Here is a 25,864-nt window from a genome sequence, read left to right as displayed (position 1 = left end):
TCCTGCTCATGGCAACTTGAAAGCTTTGCAAGTTGACACTTGGTTTGTTCTACACCTTCCCAGCCAGTTTCCAAACAGCAAAGTCAAATGGGAAAGCTGGATTAATGTAACAACCATTTGATTTACTTAACAACTGAAGTGATTCACTTAACAACTGTAGCAAAAACATTTGACATGATTCAATCTTAACAACTATTTTATTCAGAAACAGAAATTTTGTCCTCAATTGTGGTTGTAAGCCAAGGACTACTAGCATGCAGCATTGGTCAAATCAGAGTTTTAGCTTGATATAAGTAGAGTTAGTAATGACATGCCTTTTCTGCTTTGAACAAATTAATGGGGAGAGGGGTTTCTTCAAAATATATTAATGGATGAAGAAAAGCAAAAGTGTTATGGACCAGAAAGAGATTAATGTGTGCATTAAATGTTGACAAAAATGGATGCCTTCTTCAGACTATTGTTATCTTCTTTCATTCCTAGGTGCAGCCTATTTCTATCTGTAGTGAGAGCTGTTATCCAGGTTTCAGCAAGAAAGTTAAGGAAGGGCAGCCATTTTGCTGCTATGATTGCATCCCATGCCCAGAAGGGAGCATTTCAACTGAGAATGGTAAAAATATTTGATCTGGATTACTGTATTTTTTGGAGTATAAGACGCTCCTTTTTTCTCCCCAAAAGAGGATGAAAATCTGGGTATGTCTTATACTCCAAATGTAGCCATGCCCAGCTTCTCAAACAGAGGTTTCAGAGGTTGAAAAAAGCATCAGAAAAGAAGCTTCAAAAAAGAAGCCCCCAAACAGGGCTTCAGAAAAGAAGCCCCCCAAACAGAACTTCAGAGGCTTTTTTTCTGAAACTCTGTTTCAGAAGCTTTCAAAGGAAGAAAAAAAAAAAAAGCAAGGCACAGAGCTCACAACCAAGAAACCTGTTGCTAAAATTCATCTCTGGGAACAGCTGATTATGGATATTCCAGGATGCAGATCCACCTGCCAATCAGCATTTTTCTTATTTTCCTCCCCAAAAACTGAGGTACATCTTATATTCTGGTACGTCTTATACTCCGAAAAATACGGTACCTGAAATAAATTTGCATAAAATTGAAGTACATGTAGTCTTCAACTTATGATCACAACTTAAAAGTCCTCAATTTATGATCCCAAAATTATCCATTGCTAAGCGAGACAATTGTTAAATGAGTTTTATCCAATTTGACGACCTTTCTTGCCATAATTGTTAAAAATGAATCTCTGCAGTTGAGTCAGTAACAAGATTGTTAAGTATATCTGACTTCTCCATTGACTTTGCTTTTCAGAAGCTTACAAAAGCTGATCACATGATCTCGGAACACTGCAACTGTCATGAATGCATGTCAGTTGCCAAGCATTTGAATTTTGATCATGTGACCACAGGGATGCTGCAATAGTTGTGTGAAAAAAGGTCATAAATTAATTTTTCAATCCTGTTATAACTTTGAATGGTCATCAAACAAGTGATTGATATATTCCATCCAATGGAAGTTCAAACATAGTTTGCTCATGAATCATCAGTAACTATTTCCTGCTTTAAAGAATCCATCTGTCTTTTTTGTAGATAACATCTGTCATTGAGGAATTTATGAAATATACTTGCATACTGTATATGCTCCTCTCTGTGAACACTGTTTAGGTCATTTTTTGGTCTTTCTTCTTGACAGTTAAGAATGGGGTGCTTTGTGGCAGGTATTTGTCTGTTTGAATTCTAAAGCCCCAGACTCTAGCATCTTTATTTTCTAATACTACTAATGTCTGTGTTGTTATTCCCACCAGTTCTTGTTTGCAGGCAAAAAGTATTTCCTGGAAATATTCCTGTTGTGATACTTTCATGTGTTTTTTCAAGTTGTTCCTTTTTTGTCACGATAGAGCAGGGATCAGCAACCTGCTGCTGCTTTTTGGGCTCTCTGCTGTGGCTCCCTGTCAGTGGCTCCCACCACTGGCTGGCCCCACCCCTCACCCTCCCCTCCCAGTCACTCCTCGACTGGTCTGAAAAGGTAAGGGCGACGGTGGGGGATGGAGAGCAGTCAGGGCAGAGACAGGGAGATACAGAGAGAGGGAGAGAGAAAGAGACATAGAGAAATACAGAGAGAGGGGGAGGGAGAGGGAGGAAGGGGAGAGAAAGAAAGATGTCAAAAGGATTTTGTGGTTCCTGGTGCTTTTTAACAACTGGTTTTCTGCCCTAATGACCACTGGGTAGGTGTGGCTAGGGGGGTCATGTGACTGGTGGAACTGAGTGACATCAAGTTGGCCACACCCACCCAGGTTTTGTGGTTCCCTGTGTTTTCTTTTCTGTGGGAAAAGGGTCCAAATGGCTCTTTGAGTATTTAAGATTGCAGACCCCTGGGATAGAGGTATTATTTACATAGTGGACCCATATTTTGGCTTGTTTGCATGGGAATTTCTAGATATTGCATTATAATCTCTGCTATATGTCTTGAGAGTGGTGATCTCATGTAAATTCCTCCAATTTGTTGACATATATTTCCATCAAACTGAAAGTAGGTGGTGAGGCAAAGGTTGATGAAATCCATGATTCTGGGTAGTTACATCTTAGTGTATTTGGTGCATTTGGACACATGAAACTATTAACACTTTCAAAGGAATGCATCCCACAAGGGAAGAAGAAAGCAACAATATACTCCCCTTCCAGGATATCGTCATCAGCAGACGGAGTGTCAGGAAATTAGAAACACAAGTCTATCATAAAACCAGCTACACTAATCAAATGCTGCACTACTAAAAATCACAACCCAAAACTACCACAAGACAAGCTGTGTAAGAACACTATTTAGATGAGCAAACACACTGTAGCAACCCTAAACATCAGAAAGAATAAACAGAGCATGTCTACATCTTTCAACAAGATGTAGACCCATGCAACTTTATCAAAAGCTGCCTGACCATTAACTCACTACAACACAACCAATACAATCTGTGAAAAAGGTAGCACTGCCATACATGAAAACATTTCAGAAACAACCAACAAAGTATTTCAACCACATGGCATCACAGTAGTACACAAACAAACTAAAGCCCTCCAAAACATCTTAAGTAAACCAAAAGATCCAATAGACTAAGAAAAGAAAACATGATCTATATACAACATACAGTGTAATACAATCTTATGTAGGATAGACAGGAAGAAGACTAACAGAGCATATCCATGAACACCAAATAGAAATCAGAAGACCTAATGAAAATCCCTTAATTGCATAACACAAGGACAGATTTCACTGTAGTTTGAACTAGGAAACTGTGAACATCCTAGAGCAAGCTAAGTCCAAAAATGATAGAGAATTGCTGGAACTCTGACATTCAGACAAATCAGCCATTAACAGGCACATAGAGATAAACATCTATGTATCATTTCAAAAGGAATAATCAAAAAGCTAAAAGACCATACTATCTCTGTGCTATCAATCAACACCCTGAAAAGATTAACACCAACATTAATACTACACCAACAATTAAGCACTAAACAATACCCCAATTAAGGAACCAACAACTCTGGCAATCAAACACTAATCTACAGCACTGTAGTATTGCTGCTGTTAACTACTGGTAATGAAATGTCTGCAAGAAAACAACCAAGTTCAGAGAGCACCCTGCAGTTCAACCCTGAGCTAAAAATATTCTCTTCTGTCAGTATCATTAATTTTCTGGACTCCCTATTGAGAGCTTCTAGTTCAAATTTAATTTAGACATGCCCAGCTGTATATCTAATATCTGGAATTGCCAAGGTGTTAATTGACTTGATGATTTTTCTTTCATTGAATTTGAACACCGTTTCACTGTTCCGATGTTGTTGTAATATGTCTATGCTTCTACTCTTCGTGTAGTTGTTGTGGTTGGTTGCAAAGTCATGTCCGATCCATTGCGACCCCATAGACAGGCTTTCCTGTCCTCTACCATCCTCTGGAGTCCATTTAAGCTCAAGCCTACTGCTTCAGTGACTCCTTTCAGCCACCTCTTCCTCTGTCGTCCCCTTCTTCTTTTGCCCTCAGTCTTTCCCAGCATTAGGCTCTTCTCAGATTCTTAATTTTAAATAAAAATTAAACGATAAAAAGGTAATTAAGTTGTTCAAAATTTATCAAAAATCAGTGAGTTTGGAGTCTTTCTATAAACCTATTTTTTCATTTTAAAGTTGGTTTATTACTATGTTAAGATACCATTCATATTAATCACATACTTGCAAAATAAACATAAAATCTTTTCTTCTTATTTTAGATAAAAACGAATGCTTTAGATGCAAAGATGACTATTATCCCAACACAAGAAAAGACTTCTGTGTTCCAAAAATTGTCAGTTTCTTGACTTACAAAGAACCTTTAGGGTTGAGTTTAGCCTGTCTTGCACACTCTTTTTCCCTAGTCACAGTTCTGGTGTTAGGAATATTTGTGAAGAACCATAACACTCCCATCGTCATAGCCAACAACCGGGATCTGACCTACATTCTCCTCATCTCTCTCCTGCTCTGCTTCCTTTCTGCACTTCTATTCATTGGCCAGCCTGGAAAAGTGACCTGTCTTTTGCAACAAACTACATTTGGAATGGTCTTCTCAGTGGCTGTTTCTTCTATCTTGGCAAAAACTATCACAGTGATTCTAGCATTTATGGCCACCAAACCAGGTTCCAGAATGAGGAAGTGGGTGGGGAAGAAATTAACCAGTTCCATTGTTGTTGCTTGCTCCCTCGTCCAAGCAAGCATCTGTACTTTATGGCTATCAATTGCTCCCCCCTTCCCAGCTATTGATATGGTCTCAGTGCCTAAAGAAATTGTACTACAATGTAATGAAGGCTCTATGATCATGTTTTATTGTGTCCTTGGCTATATGGGATTCCTGGCTCTTATCAGCTTCACCACAGCTTTCCTTGCTAGGAAGTTACCAGACAGTTTCAATGAAGCCAAGTTCATCACCTTCAGCATGTTGGTCTTTTGCAGTGTTTGGTTGTCCTTTGTCCCAGCATATTTGAGCTCCAAGGGGAAATACATGGTGGCTGTGGAGATCTTTTCCATCTTAGCCTCCGGTGCTGGGCTTCTAATTTGCATTTTCCCCCCAAAATGTTATGTCATTGTGTTGCGACCAGAACTGAATAACAGGGAACAATTAATTAGAAGAAAAGAATGTTAAAAATCATTTGTTATATTCTTGATCAGTCATCTGGGGACAGATTCTGTTTCTGTATTCATAATGGAAGATTTTGGAAAATAGTACTTTTAGCTACTTATCTAAATATGTTTTGCCAACTCTATCTCTATTTCTTCACTGACACTTTGATTTCTATGTCTATGTTATTAAACTTAAGCTGTGGAGCAGCTCTCTAAAATGATCTAGGAATGGACCAAGATTAGAGAGAAAATACCTCTTCCAATTTTGTCTCTGTCTGTTCAGCTTTCTCTTCTAATTTCTGAATGTATTGTTCATTTTTAGCCATTGCTTGTTGAAAATTCTCTATTTCATCCTCTGCTTTTCTTATTCTTTCCTTGATATCTTCATGCATGGTTTGAATCATGGCTAGGATCACGCTCATTTTCTCTTGCTGCAATATAGCATCCAATGACCTTTGACCTGCTGGGCTAGATGCTGATGCTGATAATGCTGAAGATGGTGCAGATGTAGTTTTCTTCATTTTGAAATATTTTAACAAATTTAAGTGTAATTGTAATCCACACACAAAAAAAGAGAAAGTAAAACTATTAATTGTAATCCAAGGGGAAAGCAAAAATATAAATTGTAATCCAAAACTTGTTAAACTTTTGACTCCTTTATTCTTCCAAAGGTATTCTTTTCTTCTCTTGTTAAATTTATAATCCACATAGGCCACCCACATGGGAACTCTTTCTACGCCGAGTCTTTTACGACACCGATGTGCCAGTTTCTTTGACCTCAGGCTCTTTCCCTAACCACCTTCCCAGATGGCTTCCTGTGGAACCATCCACGATTGCCAAACTAATCAGACAACTCAAACTTCGAAAAGCTTCCGGCCCGGATCTCATCCCAGCCGAAGCCATTCTAGCCCATAAGGACTGGTGGACCCCGGTTCTCACCGAGGTATTTAATGCGATCAACCAAATGGGCCTCATCCCCAAGCTCTGGAAGGATGCCATAATTATCCCAATACATAAGAAAGGTGCCCATTCCGATCCCGGCAACTTCCGTAACATCAGTCTTCTTTCAATTTTGGGGAAACTCTGTGTCCGTTATCTCCTGTCCAAACTGGAGTGCTGGGCTGAAGAGGCCGACCTGCTCATATATGAGCAGGCGGGGTTCCATGCAGACCATTCTACAATTGACCATGCCCTGATCCTTCATCATCTTGCCGTAAAATATTCCACCCCCAGGAAGGGTCGTCTCTGCGTTGCCTTTATAGACCTAAAGGCTGCCTTCGACAGCATCCCTAGAACTAAGCTGTGGGCCAAACTTTCCGCCTGGGGTATTGACAAAAGATTACTTTGGTTTATCTCCCAACTGCACGATGGAACAGAAGCAAAAGTACGCCTTACCCCGCAGGGGGATCTCTCTAACGCTATCCCCGCTAACAAAGGGGTTAGGCAGGGATGTATTCTGGCACCATTTCTCTTCAACTTTTATATCAGTGATTGGAGAAAGGCATTTTCAGACCACATGGTCTACATCCATGCCCCTATATTAGCTGATTATAGATGTCCGCTCCTGCTCTACGCTGACGATGCCACAATACTTTCATTTTCCTGGGTGGGCCTACTCAGAGCCTTAAAAATCCATTCTGCCTATTGCTCTGCTAACCAATTGTCTATAAACCACTCTAAATCTAAAATCATGATTTTTGCAAGAAGCAGGAAAATCTATCAATGGAACCTTGATGGCATCCCAGTGGAACAGGTCCACAGATTCCAATATCTAGGTATCCTCTTTCAATCCAATACCAAGTGGCCTGCGCAAGTTAAGTCCCTCTGTAATAAGGCTAAGATCTCCACCCATGCCCTCCTGCACATTTTTCATACTGAGGGAGCTCATCACATCCCCTCAGCATTAAAAGTCTACAGGGCAAAGGTGATAGCTGCTATCATCTATGGCGCCTCTCTCTGGGTCCAATCCAACATTTCTTCTCTTGAGTCTGTTCACAGCCAGTTCCTACGCCATCTGATGGGAGTCCCTCCTGCGTAAGTAACACCGCAATTCGTTTGGAACTGGGCATATCCTCACTTGCAACAATCTTGTGGAAACGTGCAATTGGCTATTGGTTGTCCCTGTGGACCAGACTCCCAGGCTATTACCTAGGCCAATGCCTATGGCGGGACCCTTTTCATAGTCCCTGGGCCCATAATATCCATACAAAACTTTTGAAGATCGGAATTTCCCCCATTTAAGCTTTTATTCTAGGCCCTGATGCTGCCAAATCATTGATCTTTCAACGGCTGGACGACATTGATAGACAACTAAATCTGGCACACAGATCGGGAACATGCTCACCATTTTCCCTTGGTATTGTTCCCTCATCTCACCCTCTGCCTTACCTCTCCGCGTTACACTCTATCAAACACAGGCTCGCATTTATGAAGGCACGATTTAATGTGATCCCCTCGAATATCCTCGACAGTAGGCTTTCGGGGGTGGTGGTAAAATCCATCCATTGTACATGTGATGGCCGATCCCCAGAATCCCTGTTCCATATTACATTCATATGTCCCCACTACTGGGATATAAGATCAAGACTCATTTCTCCTATTTCCCAGAGATTCCCTGGTTCACCTGATATGTTCAGCCTTTATTTCCTACTCCAGGACGCAGACCCCAATATAACTCTAAAGGTGGCAAAAAAATTTGCTGCAGTCGTGGCTGGAAAAAAACGGGAAAAGAGACAGGTAAGCCCGACGGCAGAGGATCACTAGTATTGACAGTACAGATTGTATTTGAGGCAGTAGATAGTGTACTGTCCCATGATCTATCCATATTTGTAAAATATGCTTCCTTTGTCTATTTTAATTTGGTCTCTGACCGCAATAAAAGCTTACTTACTTACATAGGCCACCATGCCCCCAAATTCAAAATTCAACTGCAAACTGTCTTATATCTTTTGAGGGAGAGTTCACAAAGCCAAACATAAAAAAAGAAGGAAAATATTTTGTTGTTCTCAGCTTCTGTTTGCTTTATCTGTTTAGCTTCTGCTTGAGTTCCAAGAGCCACACCATTTTAAAAAGTCTCAGAGTTTCACTCTCTCAGCTATCTAACATAAACAGCTTGTTGATACAAATATTCTTTGCTTTAACAGCCAGTCTGTCAGCCTTGGAAGCCATATTAGGCTGGAAGCTTCAATACTGCCATCTCCTCATGTGTGGGAAAGTTGGAGGGGGGATTTAGGAGAGGAGAATTAGTAGACATAATAGCATTCTTCCTATCGGTCAAGGTCAGGGGCTGGGTCAAGGTGGAATGGATGTTGATTGGAGCATGTGATCGAAAGTGGAGAAGGGGGATGGTTTTGGGAGCTTTGACTTACTGAAAGAAAGACCTGGCTTTTCAGATTTGGGATTTCCCAGATGTGCCAGTTTACCTATTCTAGTAAAGAGAACTTTGGAGAATGCCTGCTTCCACATCTTTACTGGGAGTTGGGGATTTTCTGGAATGCTGACATTATCCCGAATCTCACTAAAACTTAACAGCACCCAATAAGGGGGCTGTCAGGGGTACTGAGCCCCAGCATCGACCTAAAACTCCAGGTGATGCAAAGACTCAGTGAAGATGGAGGAGAAAGGAGAAGGAGGGAGGCCTGCCAGGGCCCCGGATGCTCGAGGAATTGCCAATCCCTTGCATGCTCTTTCTGAAGAGATGGGACGAGCCATGGAGACTGCAGAGGAAGCCCTTCAACTTAGGGTTTGGCCCAAGGCATCAGATTCCTGGGAGAGTCTTCAGCGGATGGAAGTGGGGAGCTTCGCCCCCCCCCTTCCCAACCCCTGGAGGTGAGCTGGAGGCTAGCGAAATCAATATTTGCCCTCCCTGATCTGGGACATGGAGGGGGGATTCGTAGGACGCAGACCCCCCCTTTCCCATCCAGAGGCCAAACAACAGGATTAGTGCAACATTCCAATCCTGCTGCAGTGGGGCATCAGGCTCAGCTGGCATACGGAAGGCAAAACCCCCCTTTTTGGGCCTCTCGCCAGCCTGCATTAGCATTATCTCCTGCAGAGAGCATACCGCCCGAATAGGTTTTCTTCCCTGGCCAGGGGTGGATCCAATGCCAGGGGTATTCTGCCCCACCTGTTCTAAGCTTCAAGGGATCCCCCTGGCCCCCTCCTATGGCCAAACGATCCTGGCACCGCAGGCGGGGATTAATCCAGCAGCAGGCTAGACTGCCCCCACCTCCAGCCCAGCAAACTTTACACCAGCCTGTTGGAATGCAACAACCAGGAGCAGCCCCGCAGTAGGTTCTACCCCAACCAGCTGCAGCCGCTGCCCCCCCACCTGCGAGGCCAGCACCACCCCGCTTCAGAGCAACCTTTGACAGGATGTCAGCCAAGCTGGCTTATTTCTTCAGCAGGGTCTGGGCTCCCGTGGATCAATATCGTGAGCAATACGAATCAGAACAAGACTTAGTGTCGGCAATCTCAGATGGAATGTGTTCAGGATATTGTTGTGTTACCAACCAGCAGAGTAAGTGCACAGAGAAACGGTACTGAGAGCAATGAATACAATACATACAAACTGGTTTAACAAAGCTTTTACTTTGTAGTGAAAAACAATTGCATAGTCTTTTAGTCAATCCAAGTCTTTAGCCATTCAAATCAGTCCGAAGTTACAGATATCTTCTTACCAGACAAACAGCAGTAATTCACACTGGTAACAAATAACGATGGTAGCATATCCATCCACATCTTCACACACGACAGTAACAGTTCCAACCAACAAGCCAAGCAGCAAGTCAAGCAATGATGAGATCAGGTCCAACAATGACTATAGCTCAGCTTCCTTCTTATATACAGTTTACACTAGTAATTATCCACTTAAGATAAGTGAAGTCAGCAGTGCAATGACTCAACATTACAATTATGATAATTGCAGTCAGCAGTTAGTCAGCAGTCATTAGTCATTACAATGACTCAGCAGTACAATTACTCAGCATTACATCTTAGAGTTACTGAATACATTTAAAGTTATAGCACACATATATTGCCTGGACAACTTGTTAGGCTTACACCATATCCTAACAGAATGAATGAGGGGGAGGCTTCTGAATGGATAGCCCAGTTGCATAATGAGGGTGCTGCTGAACTAAATGATGCTGATGGATTTATCGTACTGCTGCGGTCCCGATTTGCGGACCCTGACTGCGTAAATGAAAATGAAGCCACGCTAAAGGTCATGAAGAAAGGTAATCGGCCTATAAAAGACTTTGTATTGGACTTTAGACGAGTCGCAGGGAATCTAGGCCATTGGCCTAACCGCATATTCCTGCACTACTTTAAAGAAGCTATTGACTCAGAAGTCAGAAAAGCCTGTGGGATCCAGGGAGTGCCTGAGCATCTCCATGACTGGTATACCATGTCCATTGCTCTAGACAGAGAAATCCAACCCCCCCCAGCCAAACCCCAGCACAGCAGCCGCCTCGAAATACGTTATCTACAAACCCCACTTCAAAAACTACAAATCTCACCCCTCCTCAACCAGGGTGGACACTTAAATGCTATCGCTGTGGACAGATAGGACATCGAGCTTCTCAGTGCCTGGCGCCTGCCCCAGTTCCACAACGACAACCCACCACAGCTGCACGAGTGAGGATGGCTCCAAAGAAAACCCCAAACCCCAGCCAATTTGCTAAACAAGCCATGGAGATTCCCCTCCCCATTGAAGAGAGGGGAGACCTTCCAGCTACAGAAGCACCTCCAGCCCAGCCCAGCGGGGATGAAGACCCAATGGTGAGTGCGCCCATCACCCCTTTCTCAATTAAAGTAAAACTAGTCCTGCCAGAAACAGGGAAAGAAACAGAACTCCCAGGAGTAGTAGATACCAGCTGTACCAGATGTTTAATCGGCCTTAAAATTGTAGAACAGTTGGGCATCAAAACAACACCCTTAAAACAACCAATCAAATTTTACCAGGTGGATGGCACGCTAATTGGGGGAGTCCCTTCCACTCACGTTACTGAACTGCTTAAATTAGAGATGGGGAAACATCATGAACTTATACGATTTATAGTAACCCCAAAGATGTCAGAATCTATCATACTAAGCCTGGCTTGCCTAGATAAATGGGGCCCCACCATTACTGGGAAGATGGATACCGAAAAATAAGGATAGGGTTGGCCCAACACTCCTGCCTTTCCCCACAAATACCAATCTACCCTCAGACCTTTGCCAGATGCTCCACCCCCTCTTTTAGTAATACAAGGGGAAACTCATTATGAGGTGAAGAAAATCCTGGACTCTAGACTCTACAAGGGTCAATTACAATATTTGGTGTACTAGAAAGGTTACCCTTTGACTGAAGCTACTTGGGTCAAGAGTTGGGATGCGAAGGCTGATGCGCTGGTGAAACAGTTTCATGACAAATTTCCTGACAAACCGAAGGTCCTCCTGGGGGCGGGGGGTTAAAGGGATTGGTGCTAAGTGTAACCCCTTCTTTTGTGTTTTGTTTTTTATTTTCAGGATGTTGTTCTTTCTGCAGGGGGGGATGCCTGTCAGCCTTGGAAGCCATATTAGGCCGGAAGCTTCAATGCTGCCACCTCCTCATGTGTGGGAAAGTTGGAGGGGGGATTTAGGAGAGGGGAATTATTTATTATTTATTTATTTATTTATTTATTTCAATTTCTATACCGCCCTTCTCCTAGTGGACTCAGGGCGGTGAACAGCCAGAACTAAAAAAAATGCCGATACAAAATTTAAAATTGTTAAAAGAATTACATAACTGGCCCAATTTAAAACAATTCAATTAAAATCCCATGACAATTTAAAACTAAAAATCTAAAAAGACTAAAAAGGGGGGAGGGGGTTCACGCCAGCCCTGCTTGATGGAAAAGAAAAGTTTTCAGGGCATGGCGAAAGACCCGGAGATCCGATATCCTTCGTATCTCTGGGGGCAAATCATTCCAGAGGGCAGGAGCTGCTACAGAGAAGGCCCTCCCCCTGGGGGTCGCCAGCCGACATTGCCTGGCTGATGGCACCCTGAGGAGTCCCTCTCTGTGGGCGCGTACTGGTCGGTGGGAGGCTATCGGCAGCAGAAGGCGGTCCTACAAATACCCAGGTCCTATGCCATGGAGCGCTTTAAAGGTGGTAACCACCCAGTTGAAGCGCACCCGGAAGACAACTGGAAGCCAATGCAGCTCACGCAGGAGAGGTGTCACATGGGAGCGCCCCCTCACTCCCATATTCCCCCGCGCGGCCGCATTCTGCACCAGTTGGAACCTCCGGGTGCTCCTCAAGGGGAGCCCCATGTAGAGAGCATTTCAGTAGTCCAGGCGGGAAGTGACGAGTGTCTGAGTGACTGTGCGTAAGGAGTCCTGATCCAGAAAGGGACACAACTGGCGAATCAGGTGAACCTGATAAAAAGCCCCCCTGGCCACGGCCGTCATATGCTCTTCTAAAGTAGACATTAGTAAACATAATAGCATTCTTCCTATCGGTCAAGGCCAGGGGCTGAGTCAAGGTGGAACGGATGTTGATTGGAGCATGTGATTGAAAGTGGAGAAGGGGGATGGTTTTGGGATCTTTGACTTATTGAAGGAAAGCCCAGGCTTTTCAGATTTGGGATTTCCCAGATGTGCCAGTTTACCTATTCTAGTAAAGAGAACTCTGGAGAATGCCTGCTTCTACGTCTTTACTCGGAGTTGGGGGTTTTCTGGAACACTGACACAGTCTTTATCTTCTTCAGCCTTTCAAGGTTATATTCCTTATTTCCTTTTGCTTGTAGGTATCACTGTTGCTCTGTTTCTCTCCCTTTTCTTCCTTTTATTTTATGTTATATTTTTGTATCCAAATTTTCCAAAAAAAGGTTATCTAAATCCAAATTGTAATCTACAAAATTTTCCAGGTTAGTCAATATTATATTTGAGGTCCCCAGTCTGGTTACTGAGTTTCCAAATTCTTTCACTCTTTTAAAAAGTTCAGTTAACTTTCTTCCAGTTTAGAAAATGGCTCTCAAGCTTGCTTGCTGCTTTTCTTGGGAGATGGAAAAAAAATAATTCCACCTCCTCCTTTAGGGTCCCACTTTCTTCCAGGCTAATTTCCAGGGGGCTTGTTTCTCAATAAAAGTCAGAAATTAGAAATCTCTCACCCAGATCGTTCACACTGTTCCTCAGTCTTCCATGCTTTCTTTATCAGTGGCTGTCACAGCTTCAGTCAGGATTTTCTTCCTGCCAGATTGAGAGCCTTCTCTGGATCAAACAGGAAAATCTCCGGGCTCCCGGAGATCAGCGGAGTGTGGTCTCTTACTTCATCACCTCTCCAAGGTGATTTAGGTCCATCAGAACCTCCTTGCAGTTTGAATTTCAGCACTATCACATGGACCCCTGTGGAGATGCGTCATATCGCCATAGCCCCACTCTTCAAAAATGTCATTTTCTAACTGCAGTTTAAACATGAAAGTTTCAAAAACTTGCAGCAAACAGCAAACAACCTGGTCAGTTTCAGCATGTTATCACAGTCCCAGCGCGTGTCTCATCAGTGCTCTGCTCCCTTGCACCCACCACCGGTCAACTGAGTTGAGCTGTTGCTGCCACTGGGCAACACTGAAGCCTTTGCTGGCAAGCAGCTGATTGGCCATTGGATCACCCTCCCAGAATACTGCTGTTCAGCTGTTCTAGGTGGAGGGGATCACCGGCGCCATCTATTGCCACCGATCAGTGCCACTGCCATTTACCACCGATCACCACTTCGGCCGATCACTGCCACCTCTGCCGATCACCACCACCGATCACCACTGCTGCCATTCACCATCAATTGCTGCCTCCAGGTTTTGCTATTCACCAGTGGCAATCAGCAGTGAAATGTGGCAGCAATGATTGGCAGCGATTGGTAAGCAGTGGCAAATGGCAGTGGGGACAATAGGGGGTGATAGGCAGCGGCAGTGATCCTCACCACCTAGAACAGCTGATTGATGATATTCCGGGAAGCTGATCCAACCGCCAATCCACTACTCAGCAGTGAAGGTTACAGCATTCCCCGGTGGCAAGGAACCAACCCTCTACCACCCCCAATACAATATTTGTTCTATAATATGCATAGACATTTCCACCCACTTTGTGGGGGAGGGGGAATTGCATCTTATAGTGTAAAAAATATGGTATATAAAGATGTAGGCTAATGAATACACTTAAATTGACCTGTAGTGTTAGAGGAAAGTTCACTCTGCCACCATGGCTTATTGCAAGTTAAAGGTTGCTTGGTCGATATTGTCTTGCATTATTATGGTCAAATGCATTTATATCAATTATATCAGCAATGTCCTAGAATGAGAACAACGAAATATTTACCAAAACTCAGAATTCTATTTCATCATCTTTCTGAGATGAAGCCATTTCTTTTGTCTTTGCAGACATGAATGACTGTCAGAAACTTATAAATGGAAATTGAGTGAGACAATATTAGACATATCCCTCTTTGGTAACTTATAGGGAATTCTATTTCATCAGCAAATCCTTTGGGAACGGACATATGACTTAATAATAGCCTTTCTGTTTTGAAGCTAAAGATTTGCATTTTATTCTGCTCCTTCACCATGGAATTCATTGCTCACTAACAAAACTCACACTAAGATTGTTGCTTTCTTCTTTTTCTCTCTTGAGATATATATGCATAAACTCTGATGCCATTTAGAGCCACAGAGAAGAGACAAGATTATGGACAGGTAAGAATCCATAATTCTAATGCTAGGCAGTCCAAGGTTCAGACTTCACCAAGAGATTGAGGCACCATTCAAGTCGGGCAGTATTAACCACAGATAGGGTAATGGCTGGGCCTTAGAAGAAGAGAGAATCTTGCCATTTGCCTTTGTACAGAGGATGGCATTCTTATTAGTTTTCCTGCTAATACTACTTCCTCCCATGGTGTGCAAGAGTGACAGGTGCAGCATCTTTAATCCACACACTCCATTTCACAAATACCATTATCTGGGAGACCTTATGATTGGTGGCATTGTTTCACAGGCTGCAATTGTCTTCAAACAAATCAGCTTAACTGAACCTCCCCCATCAGCAGTGCCTGGAGATTTTATGTAAGGAGCTGTACTTTTAATTATCTTTTAGATAATTAAATAGTCATCGAAATAGTAATATCTAGCCCTGATATCTTATAACATAAACCTATTACACCTGCTAACACTAAGGAGATACTGAGAAATATAGTATGGAAAATATTCACACATTTCAATCAACATATCCAAACCTTAGGTTTCTTCTATTTGTGACTCTCTTTACCAGTTTTCTGAAAATGTGTGGGAATTGAAGCAAGGGATAGAAAATGGTATCTACTTAGATAGTAGACATCTAATTTAAACCTCTTCTTTTTCTTCCTGTAATATTTCCTTATTTTAAATATAATTGAGTTCATTTATATAATCAGTGCAAATAATTATAAAAGTATTCACATATACAAATGCTTTTATCCCCATCCTTCTGTCTGTTACCTAATAAAGTTTCATGGATGATGTCCATATATATATGTATTTACAGGTGAAACTCGAAAAATTTAGATTAAATTAGAATATTGTGAAAAGGTTCAATATTCTAGGCTCAAAGTGTCCCACTCTAATCAGCTAATTAAGCCATAACATCTGCAAAGGGTTCCTGAGCCTTTAAATGGTCTCTCAGTCTGGTTCAGTAGGAATCACAATCATGGGAAAGACTGCTGACCTGACAGTTGTGCAGAAAACCATCATTGAGACCCTCCATAAGGAGGGAAAGCCTCAGAAGGTAATTGCAAAAGAAGTTGGATGTTCTCGAAGTGCTGTATCAAAGCACATTAATAGAAAATTATGTGGGAGGGAAAAGTGTGGAAGAAAAAGGTGCATAAGCAGCAGGGATGACCACAGCCTGGAGAGGATTGTCAGGAAAAGGCCATTCAAAACTGTTGGAGACTTTCACAAGAAGTGGACTGAGGCTGGAGTCAGTACATCAAGAGCCATCACACACAGAGGGATCCTGGACATGGGCTTCAAATGTCGTATTCCTCTTGTCAAGCCGCTCCTGAACAACAAACAACATCAAAAGCGTCTTACCTGGGCTAAAGAAAAAAAGAACTGGTCTGTTGCTCAGTGGTCCAAAGTCCTCTTTTCTGATGAGAGAACTTTTGCATCTCATTTGGAAACCAAGGACCCAGAGTCTGGAGGAAGAATAGAGAGGCATACACTGCAAGATGCTTGAAGTCCAGTGTGAAGTTTCCAGTCTGTGTTGATTTGGGGAGCCATGTCATCTGCTGGTGTTGGTCCACTGTGCTTCATTAAGTCCAGGGTCAACGCAGCCGTCTACCAGGAGATTTTGGAGCACTTCATGCTTCCTTCCACAGACGACTTCATTTTCCAGCAGGACTTGGGATCTGCCCACACTGCCAAAAGTACCACAACCTGGTTCAATGATCATGGAATGACTGTGCTTGATTGGCCAGCAAACTTGCCTGACCTGAACCCCATAGAGAAGCTGTGGGGCATTGCCAAGAGAAAGATGAGAGACATGAGACCGAACAATGCAGAAGAGCTGAAGGCCGCTATTGAAGCATCCTGGTCTTCCATAACACCTCAGCAGTGCCATAGGCTGATAGCATCCATGCCATGCCACATTGAGGCAGTAATTGATGCAAAAGGGGCCCAAACCAAGTACTGAGCACATTTGCATGCTTATACTTTTCAGAGGTCCAATATTGTTCTATGTACAATCCTTGTTTTATTGATTTCATGTAATATTCTAATTTTCTGAGATTGTGAATTTGGGGTTTTCCTAAACTGTAAGCCATAATCATCAATATTATGATAAATCAAGGCTTGAACTATCTTGCTTTGCATGTAATGAGTCTATCTCATATATTAGTTTCACCTTTGAAGTTGCATTATTGAAATAAATGAACTTTTGTACGATATTCTAATGTTTTGAGTTTCACCTGTATATTTACCTGGGAAAAAGTTATACATTGCTGTCAATTTGTGCAGAGAATGAAGCATTCTGAAGCAAAACATTGGAGTTATTTAGCTCTATTCATATTGTCTTATTGTAGCCCCGTTGCTAAGAATTACCAACACATCCTGGCTATGGCATTTGCTATAAAGGAAATAAATGAAAACCCTCAAATCTTACCAAATCTCACCTTGGGCTTCCACATTTATGACAGCTATGACAATGCTCAAAGGACTTATCAGGCTACGATGCTGTTTCTCTCATCAGTGGAGAGACTGATTCCCAACTACAGCTGCAACATCCATAATAATTTAGTCTCTGTTGTTGGAGGATTGGATGCTGAAATCTCTCTTCACATCTCCACCATCTTGGATATCTATAAAATTCCACAGGTATTTTCTTCTTCTTGTGCCATATCTGTTATTGGATGTCGGCGATCCTGTTGGCGATCCTATTTTTTTATTATGTGCATGAAAGTTAACATACATGAATCCTGTAACCTTTCAGTTAGATAGTTTTGATTGGTACAGAACAAAATATTGCTGAATAATTTCTTAACATCCCTTTCAAGGCAGGGCTACAAAAAAAAAAAAAGATGAGACCAATGACTGGAAGAATGGCTCTCCTCAAACTTAAAAATATATAGATTCAAGGATCGTTTTAAATGTTTGCTCTTATTAAAGATGTCACCCCCTAATCTCCCATTCACACACAGCTCACCTTTTGCATGCTTCATTATTATTTAGGCTTGAAATGAACTCTTATATTCAATTTCTACAACATTATTTTAAAAAATCTAACCATGTGCTTTGAGCTTATTATATTAATAAACAGTCTAAATTACATCCTTACAGGACATATTGTCCTTACAGCATAGTTCTAATTGTCTAAACCCAAAATTTCAAGCCTGGTATAAGGTATTCTGTTGTGAGCAGAGGGGTGGAGGACTCTTCTCATGAAATATCTCTGGACTCACTCAATTGTGTTAATGTCTGATATGCAGTGTAGTTCCAGAGGATGAACTGTATTCGAGCATTGGTCTAGCAAAGGTTTTGTATGCCCTAGTTTATAATACAATATTACCAAAGAAGAAGCTTCTCAAGAGTAGGTTAACAACTCTTAATGCCTTTTTGACAATGCTGTTACAGTGAACTCTGGCACTTAGATCATTAGAGATGAGTATTCCAAGGTCCTCGACAGAGTGAGAGTCGTCTACGAGGTCGTATCCGCCCAGCTTTTCCAGTATTTGGTGTTCTGATGTTTTTTGCCAATGTGTAAGACAGAGCATTTGTAGGTTGAGATCTGGAGTTGCCAATTGTTTGACCATTCTGACACATAATCATTCTATGTTATTATATTACATTCTACAAGTCAGACAAAGCAAATAAGACATAAAATGAAGCAACCAAAATATTGATGGTTTTACTTTGGGTAAAAGCCAAAACAGAACATCACACAAAGAATTGCACATCAGCTAAAAAATGAAAGTAGAATGCATCTTTCTTTATCCGGCAGTGAATATCTCCAAATTTTAGCAAAATAAGGAAGAAGGATCCATGTTCTTTCATGGATCAGGGGCTCAAAAATATACAGAATCTCTCTAAATCATTTTTAATTCCAATAAAACATTTCAGAATTGCAATTTAACATCATTGTGATAAGTTTGAAAAGTTGTTCCAATAAATTCTAAATTTAAGGCACCACCATAGGATTTATGACAAAACAATGCATATACTAAATCCAGCTTGAACTGAAATAGGATTTCAACTAAACATGTTGAAGGTTGCTTTATGTAAGTACTGGTAGGATTCTTCATATATTTTATATACGTTGTAAGGGTTCTATGCATGCTGCTGTTGTTTTTCCCTACTTCTCTCTAGCTTATTTATGGCTCAGCTCCATTGATGAATGAAAAATCTCCAGAACTCACTTTTTACCAGATGGTTCCTCCAGATCCACTTCAGTATGCAGGGATTGTCTCACTGCTCCTACATTTTAGGTGGACGTGGATTGGGATCCTTACCATGGATGATGATCAAAGCGAAAAATTTGTACAAACTGTGATTCCAGTTTTTTCCAAAAGAGGGATTTGCTACTCTTTCATTGAAAAACTTGACAAATTTAGTGATATAGATAGACTTTATGATATGCTTCAGAAAGGAGTAAAAATCTATGATCAAGTCATGGGTGGTAAAGCCAATGCATTTGTGATCTATGGGGAGTCCTTCACCATGATATTTTTGAGATGGTTGCAATATATACCAAGTATAGAAAAGGCAAGTGCTAAAGCAAAAGGTATTGTGTGGATAATGACAGCCCAGATAGAGCTGACTGCCTCAGCATTTCAACGTTCCTGGAGTACAGAAATAATCCATGGTGCCCTTTGCTTCTCAATGCCCTCTGCTTATCTACCAGAGTTTCAGTCGTTTGTTGCAAAACAAAACCCCATCTTCAGTAGAAAGGAAAATGGATTTATCAGTCAGTTTTGGCAAGATGCTTTCAACTGTGTATTCTCAGATGAGGTTGTGAGTGATGTTCCTGAAGACATTTGTACTGGGACAGAGAATCTGAAGAACCTTCCTGCACCTATTTTTGAAATAGACATGACTGGCCATAGCTACAGTATCTACAATGGTATTTATGCAATAGCTCATGCTTTCCATGCCATATCCACATCTAGATATAAACATAGAGTGATGGGGGTCGTAAGAGAAGGAAAAAACCATAAACAGGATATCCTACAGGTATTACAGGTAATCAATATCCTCATTTGCCAGAGCACCATGCATCTAGGTATGCTGGTAAGCCTGCATCTGCATTTCAACTGCTTTCCCATCTCCTGAATATGAAATAACAGCTCATATTTTTGTCACAATATTTCCTTTCCGTTGTGACTATCTGAATGTTTTACTTTGAATTCTATTCAGAGTTCCTCTTTATGAAGTTTAGTATGTTGAAGTTTATATTTGTGAGCATAACATTAGAAAACCCACTCTCTTTCCTTCTGAATCTCTTATGAAACTGTGTTTGTCTGTCTCTCTGACTCTGTGTGTGTGTGTGTGTGTGTGTGTGTGTGTGTGTGTGTGTGTGTTTGAGAGAGAGAGAGAGAGAGAGAGAGAGAGAGAGAGAGAGAGAGAGAGAGAGAGAGAGAGAGAGAGAGAGAGATGATACCAGTGCTCCAATGTTTGAGGGGCTCCTACAAAGATGAGAGGGTCAACTTTCCAAAGCACAAATAGGCAAAATGAGAAACAATGGATGGAAATTAACCAAAGAGACAAGCAACCTAGAACTGGGGAGGACTCAAGGAGAGCAATCAACCAATGGAACAACTTGCTGTCAAGTTGTAGGTGTTACATCAGTTGAGGCTTTAAAAAAGAGCCTGGAAAGTCATTTATCTAAAATGGCATAGGTCTCTTGCTTGTCTAGAAGACCTGCAAGGTTCTTTCCAACTCTATTGTTCTATACTGTATGTGTTTTGTTAGGATATGGTTTGAGCCTAACAAGTTGTCCAGACAATATATGTGTTCTGTGACTTTAATATGAATATGTATTGTGTGACTTTAAAGTTTTACTGCTGCTTCATTGTAATGCTGAGTCATGCTGTAATTAGATAATCGCTAGTTGTAAACGTATTTAAGAAAGGTACTGTAATTATTCAGTTGATGGTATGCTACCATAGTGTGAGGAGTTGCTATCATTGTGCTATCATCGTTTGATGGATCTGCTACCATCGTGGTTTGTGAACCAGAGTGAGTTTGTTATTCTAATCAACTACTGTTTGTGTGGTAAGAAGATTTTTGTATCACTGGACTGATTTAACTGGCAAAGACTTGGATTGATTTAAAAGACTATGAGATTGTTTTTTCACTATAAAGTAAACTTTTGATAAACCAGTTTGCACATCTCTTATTCATTGCCCTCAGCAATGTTTCTCTGTGCTCTACACTCTGCTGGTTGGTAACACAACAACAATATCCTTAACATGTTTGATTGAATTACAATAAATGTAAAAGATATGAACAAAGAATGCAGTTGTATATCTTTTTCTTCTGCTATGAAAACTACCATCATGGGAATGAGTAATTTAACCTTCCAAAAACTCTTGCATTTTTCTTTATTTGGTTTATTTATTTGTTCAGCTTCATTACTTTCTAAGAGGAGTCTCTTTTAACAATAGTGCTGGGGACCAGATCTCCTTTGACCAAAATGGCATAGTAAGAGCAGGATTTGATATTATCAACTGGATTGCTTTCCCAAACAAATCATTTCTTCGTGTAAAAGTTGGGAAGGTGGATCACTTAGCTCCTCCAGATCAAGGTTTAACTATCAATGATGACCTCATTACATGGCACATTATGTTCAATCAGGTAAGGTCCAGTTATCCCATCTGGTTCTAAATTAATTCTGACTTTTATTTATTTTCTAGACCCGTGATGGCGAACCTATGGCACGGGTGCCACAGATGGCACACGGAGCCATATTGGTGGCTACACGAGTGTTGCCCTAGCTCAGCTCCAGCGCTCATGCGTGCACTGGCCAACTGATTTTCAGGCCTTCTGGTCCCACCAGAAGTCAGGAAACTGGCTGTTTCTGCCCTCCGCAAGGCCTCCGGGGGCATGAGGAAGGCTGTTTTTGCCCTCCCCAAGCTCCTAGAAAGCCTCTGGGGCCTGGGGACGGGGAAAAATGGGCCTACCAGGCCCACCGTGCCATTGCGTGCCAAAAGCAGGGTGAAGTGTGGGGGGGTCACGTGCGCATGCGTGGGAGGGTGGATGCATTGAATTATGGATGTGGGCACACGCACTCGCGACCCCCCACGCTCCCCCCCACTTTTGGCATGTGACGGCAAAAAGGTTAGCCATCACTGTTCTAGACCATACTAGATGTGTATAAAATATGGAGTTTAATAAATTTTATGTCAATTCATATGATGAGATCCTACTCATGTCAGCAAGAATCACATGAGCAAAATGTGGGCACTTGACACTTAATATTTATTTGTTTGTTTATGTATTTGATTTCTTTATTCATTTGATTTTCTAGTATGTATGATGGTTATAGGATCTGATATGGTATTTATGATGGTTACAGGATCTTGAGATTATGTGATAACCATTTGCGACCTACTCAGTCAGTTTCCAAACAGCAAAGTCAAATAGGAAAGCTGGATTAATATAATAACCACTTGATTTATTTAACAACTGAAGTGATTCACTTAACAACAGTAGCAAAAAAAATTGACATGATTCAATCTTAACAACTGTTTTACTTAGAAATAGAAATTTTGTTCTCAATTGTGGTTGTAAGCCAAGGACTAGCAGCATTGGTCAAACCAGAGTTTTTGTTTGATTACAAGTAAAATTAGTCATGACATGCTGATAAACTGATGGTGAACTAGTGAAATTTATATAGTGAAATTTATATATCTAAATTCTTTTCAGGATGTGGATTCTAAATGAGAGCTCACATAAATCAAGTGACTGCCTAAATAAGAAATAATTGTGTCACTCTTGTTGCCTTTACTGATCATATAAATATAGGAATTGTAATACCTCTTTCATTATTCCTAACCTAGATCATACTGGCCAAGGAAGTTGGATGCGGATTAGAACCCCAATGAAGTAATAACAGCAAGTGGCTACTCATAGTCATAGTCCAATTTTAAATGAAATTACCAGATTAAAAAGATTGAACAGTTTAGGACATAATAAATAATACTAGATGCATGTGGCTTGAATTAGACGAGCTTGCTGTTAAAGGCACCATCTTTTACCATATTTATTACACAAACCCTAAATACTCTAGTGAGATCTAACAAATACCATATTTCAGTGTTGATACCCAGATCTTCATAGTAGCAGAGTTGACTTCAGAAGTGACCACTGGGGGAATATTAAAATAAAAAGTATCATTAGTACCATTAAAATAAGAAGTATCATTAGTACCATTAGTATCACTTATTACATTTAAGGTATCAATTAATATTATGAGATCCTACTCATGTCAGCTTAGATGGCTACCTCTTCAAATTATGTCTGGAACCAAAGTATATTATTTAATATTACATCTATTGCTGCAAATTGGTGTTAAATGCACTTCGTTTGTTCTACACCTTTCCAGGCAGTTTCCAAACAGCAAAGTCAAATGGGAAAGCTGGATTAATGTAACAACCACTTGATTTACTTAACAACTGAAGTGATTCACTTAACAACTGTAGCAAAAAAAATTGACATGATTCAATCTTTAATTTAATCTTAACAACTGTTTTACTCAGAAATAGAAATTTTCTTCTCAATTGTGGTTGTAAGCCAAGGACTATTGGCATGCAGTAGAGTTAGTAATGACATGCCTTTTCTGCTTTAAATAAATTAATGGGGAAGAGGGATTTTTTCAAAATATATTAATGGATGAAGAAAAGCAAAAGTGTTATGGAGCAGAAAGAGATTAATGTGTGCATTAAATGTTGACAAAAATGGATGCCTTCTTCAGACTATTGTTATCTTCTTTCATTCCTAGGTGCAGCCTATTTCTATCTGTAGTGAGAGCTGTTATCCAGGTTTCAGCAAGAAAGTCAAGGAAGGGCAGCCATTTTGCTGCTATGATTGCATCCCATGCCCAGATGGGAGCATTTCAACTGAGAATGGTAAAAATATAATCATTTGATCTGGATTACTCTTATGTTCCTAAGACCCAGCCAGATAAGGGACATATTAATGACACGCTTGCAAAATAAACATAAAATCTTTTCTTCTTTTTTTAGATAAAAACGAATGCTTTAGATGCAAAGATGACTATTATCCCAACATAAGAAAAGACTTCTGTGTTCCAAAAATTTTCAGTTTCTTGACTTACAAAGAACCTTTAGGGTTGAGTTTAGCCTGTCTTGCACACTCTTTTTCCCTAGTCACAGTTCTGGTGTTAGGAATATTTGTGAAGAACCATAACACTCCCATCGTCATAGCCAACAACCGGGATCTGACCTACATTCTCCTCATCTCTCTCCTGCTCTGCTTCCTTTCTGCACTTCTATTCATTGGCCAGCCTGGAAAAGTGACCTGTCTTTTGCAACAAACTACATTTGGAATGGTCTTCTCAGTGGCTGTTTCTTCTATCTTGGCAAAAACTATCACAGTGATTCTAGCATTTATGGCTACCAAACCAGGTTCCAGAATGAGGAAGTGGGTGGGGAAGAAATTAACCAGTTCCATTGTTGTTGCTTGCTCCCTCGTCCAAGCAAGCATCTGTATTTTATGGTTGTCAATGGCTTCCCCCTTCCCAGATGTTGATATGGTCTCAGTGCCTGAAGAAATTGTACTACAATGTAATGAAGGCTCTGTGGTCATGTTTTATTGTGTCCTTGGCTATATGGGATTCCTGGCTCTTATCAGCTTCACCACAGCTTTCTTTGCTAGGAAGTTACCAGACAGTTTCAATGAAGCCAAGTTCATCACCTTCAGCATGTTGGTCTTTTGCAGTGTTTGGTTGTCCTTTGTCCCAGCATATTTGAGCTCCAAGGGGAAATACATGGTGGCTGTGGAGATTTTTTCCATCTTAGCCTCCGGTGCTGGGCTTCTAATTTGCATTTTTTTCCCAAAATGCTATGTCATTGTGTTGCGACCAGAACTGAATAACAGGGAACAATTAATTAGAAGAAAAGAATGATAAAAATCATTTGTTGTATTCTTGATCAGTCTTCTGGGGACAGATTCTGTTTCTGTATTCATAGTAGAAGATTTTGGAAAATAGTACTTTTAGCTACTTGTCTATATACATTTTTCTTCACTGAAACTTTGATTTCTGTGCCTATGTTATTAAACTTAAGCTGTGGACCAGCTCTCTAAAATGATCTAGGAATGAATCAAGATTATTTATTATTTATTTATTTATTAATCATATTTGTATACCGCCCAACTCCCGAAGGACTCAGGGCAGTGAACAGCCAAGATAAAATACAAAGACATACAAAAGTTGAAAAACTATTAAAAACAGATTAAATAATTTAGGCTTAAAAAAAAAAATTAAGACATCCAATTTATCTAAAAAAACATTTTAAAATCCAATTTAAAAGGGAGAGTTAGGCCAGACCAGCCTGTTGGAATAAGAGCGTTTTTAGGGTGCGGCAGAAGAGAGAAAAGACTGATAATGCTCTAATATCTATTAAATTGTAATGCATTTCCTGGTCCCTATTGTAGTATTCTTGGCTATTAATGTTAAGTTGTATAGCTGAGGCAAGGACGAGGCAACTGAGGCATGAATTAACGTTATTTATTAACAGGAACCAACAGCAACAGTAACATAACAGAACTGCTTGTCTGTAGATGACAGCTCTTTTTTATACTCCGAGTTGTCAGCTAACTACCCAATCAGAACAGTCAGAACTCCCACTTGTTTTTAGCCACTCCTCCCAGCCAATCCCTAGTCAGTGTTCTTGTTTTCAAGCCTCGGTGAATCACAACACTCCTTCACCCCTGGATGGAACATACATAGTCTTTTAGGTATTCCGGGCGCTTACGCACTCGTGTCGATCGTCTCAGCGCAGGTGCAGTCGGAGAAGAGGCAGGTTCTGCTCCAGGAGGTGGTGCTGTGGATAGCTCCCCCTGGTTGGTGGAAGGTGTGGCTGCAGGTGGTAAATCCCGAGACGCCTTTTGATTTTCTGGCGCAGAGGGTGGCTGGTCGGCAGCTGGACCTGGCAGGGGAGTAGGCTCCTCATAGAAGGTTTCCCTGTCCGGGACCATTGGGCATGTTGTTTGGCGTACCCTCAGTTGGTC

The 25,864-nt window shown here is 41.1% G+C and overlaps 1 protein-coding gene across 1 annotated transcript in view; it reads left to right on the top strand.

The window, feature by feature from the left end:
- LOC117657469 (vomeronasal type-2 receptor 26-like) overlaps positions 1-24,936 on the top strand; it is a 28,619-nt gene extending 3,683 nt beyond the window's left edge. Inside the window, exons 3-5 of the mRNA XM_087894501.1 lie at positions 481-607; positions 23,613-23,739; positions 23,857-24,936. Of these exons, the coding sequence (XP_087750627.1) occupies positions 481-607; positions 23,613-23,739; positions 23,857-24,758 (1,156 nt within the window). The 3' untranslated portion in view covers positions 24,759-24,936. The remainder of the gene's footprint in view (positions 1-480; positions 608-23,612; positions 23,740-23,856) is intronic.
- The last annotated feature ends 928 nt before the right edge of the window (positions 24,937-25,864 follow it).

Source organism: Pantherophis guttatus, chromosome 4 (assembly GCF_059756535.1).
Source record: "Pantherophis guttatus breed Tessera chromosome 4, ASM5975653v1, whole genome shotgun sequence".
NCBI lineage: Eukaryota > Metazoa > Chordata > Lepidosauria > Squamata > Colubridae > Pantherophis > Pantherophis guttatus.
Note: the sequence above shows the minus strand (reverse complement) of the source record. Positions and strands in the feature narration are given on the sequence as shown.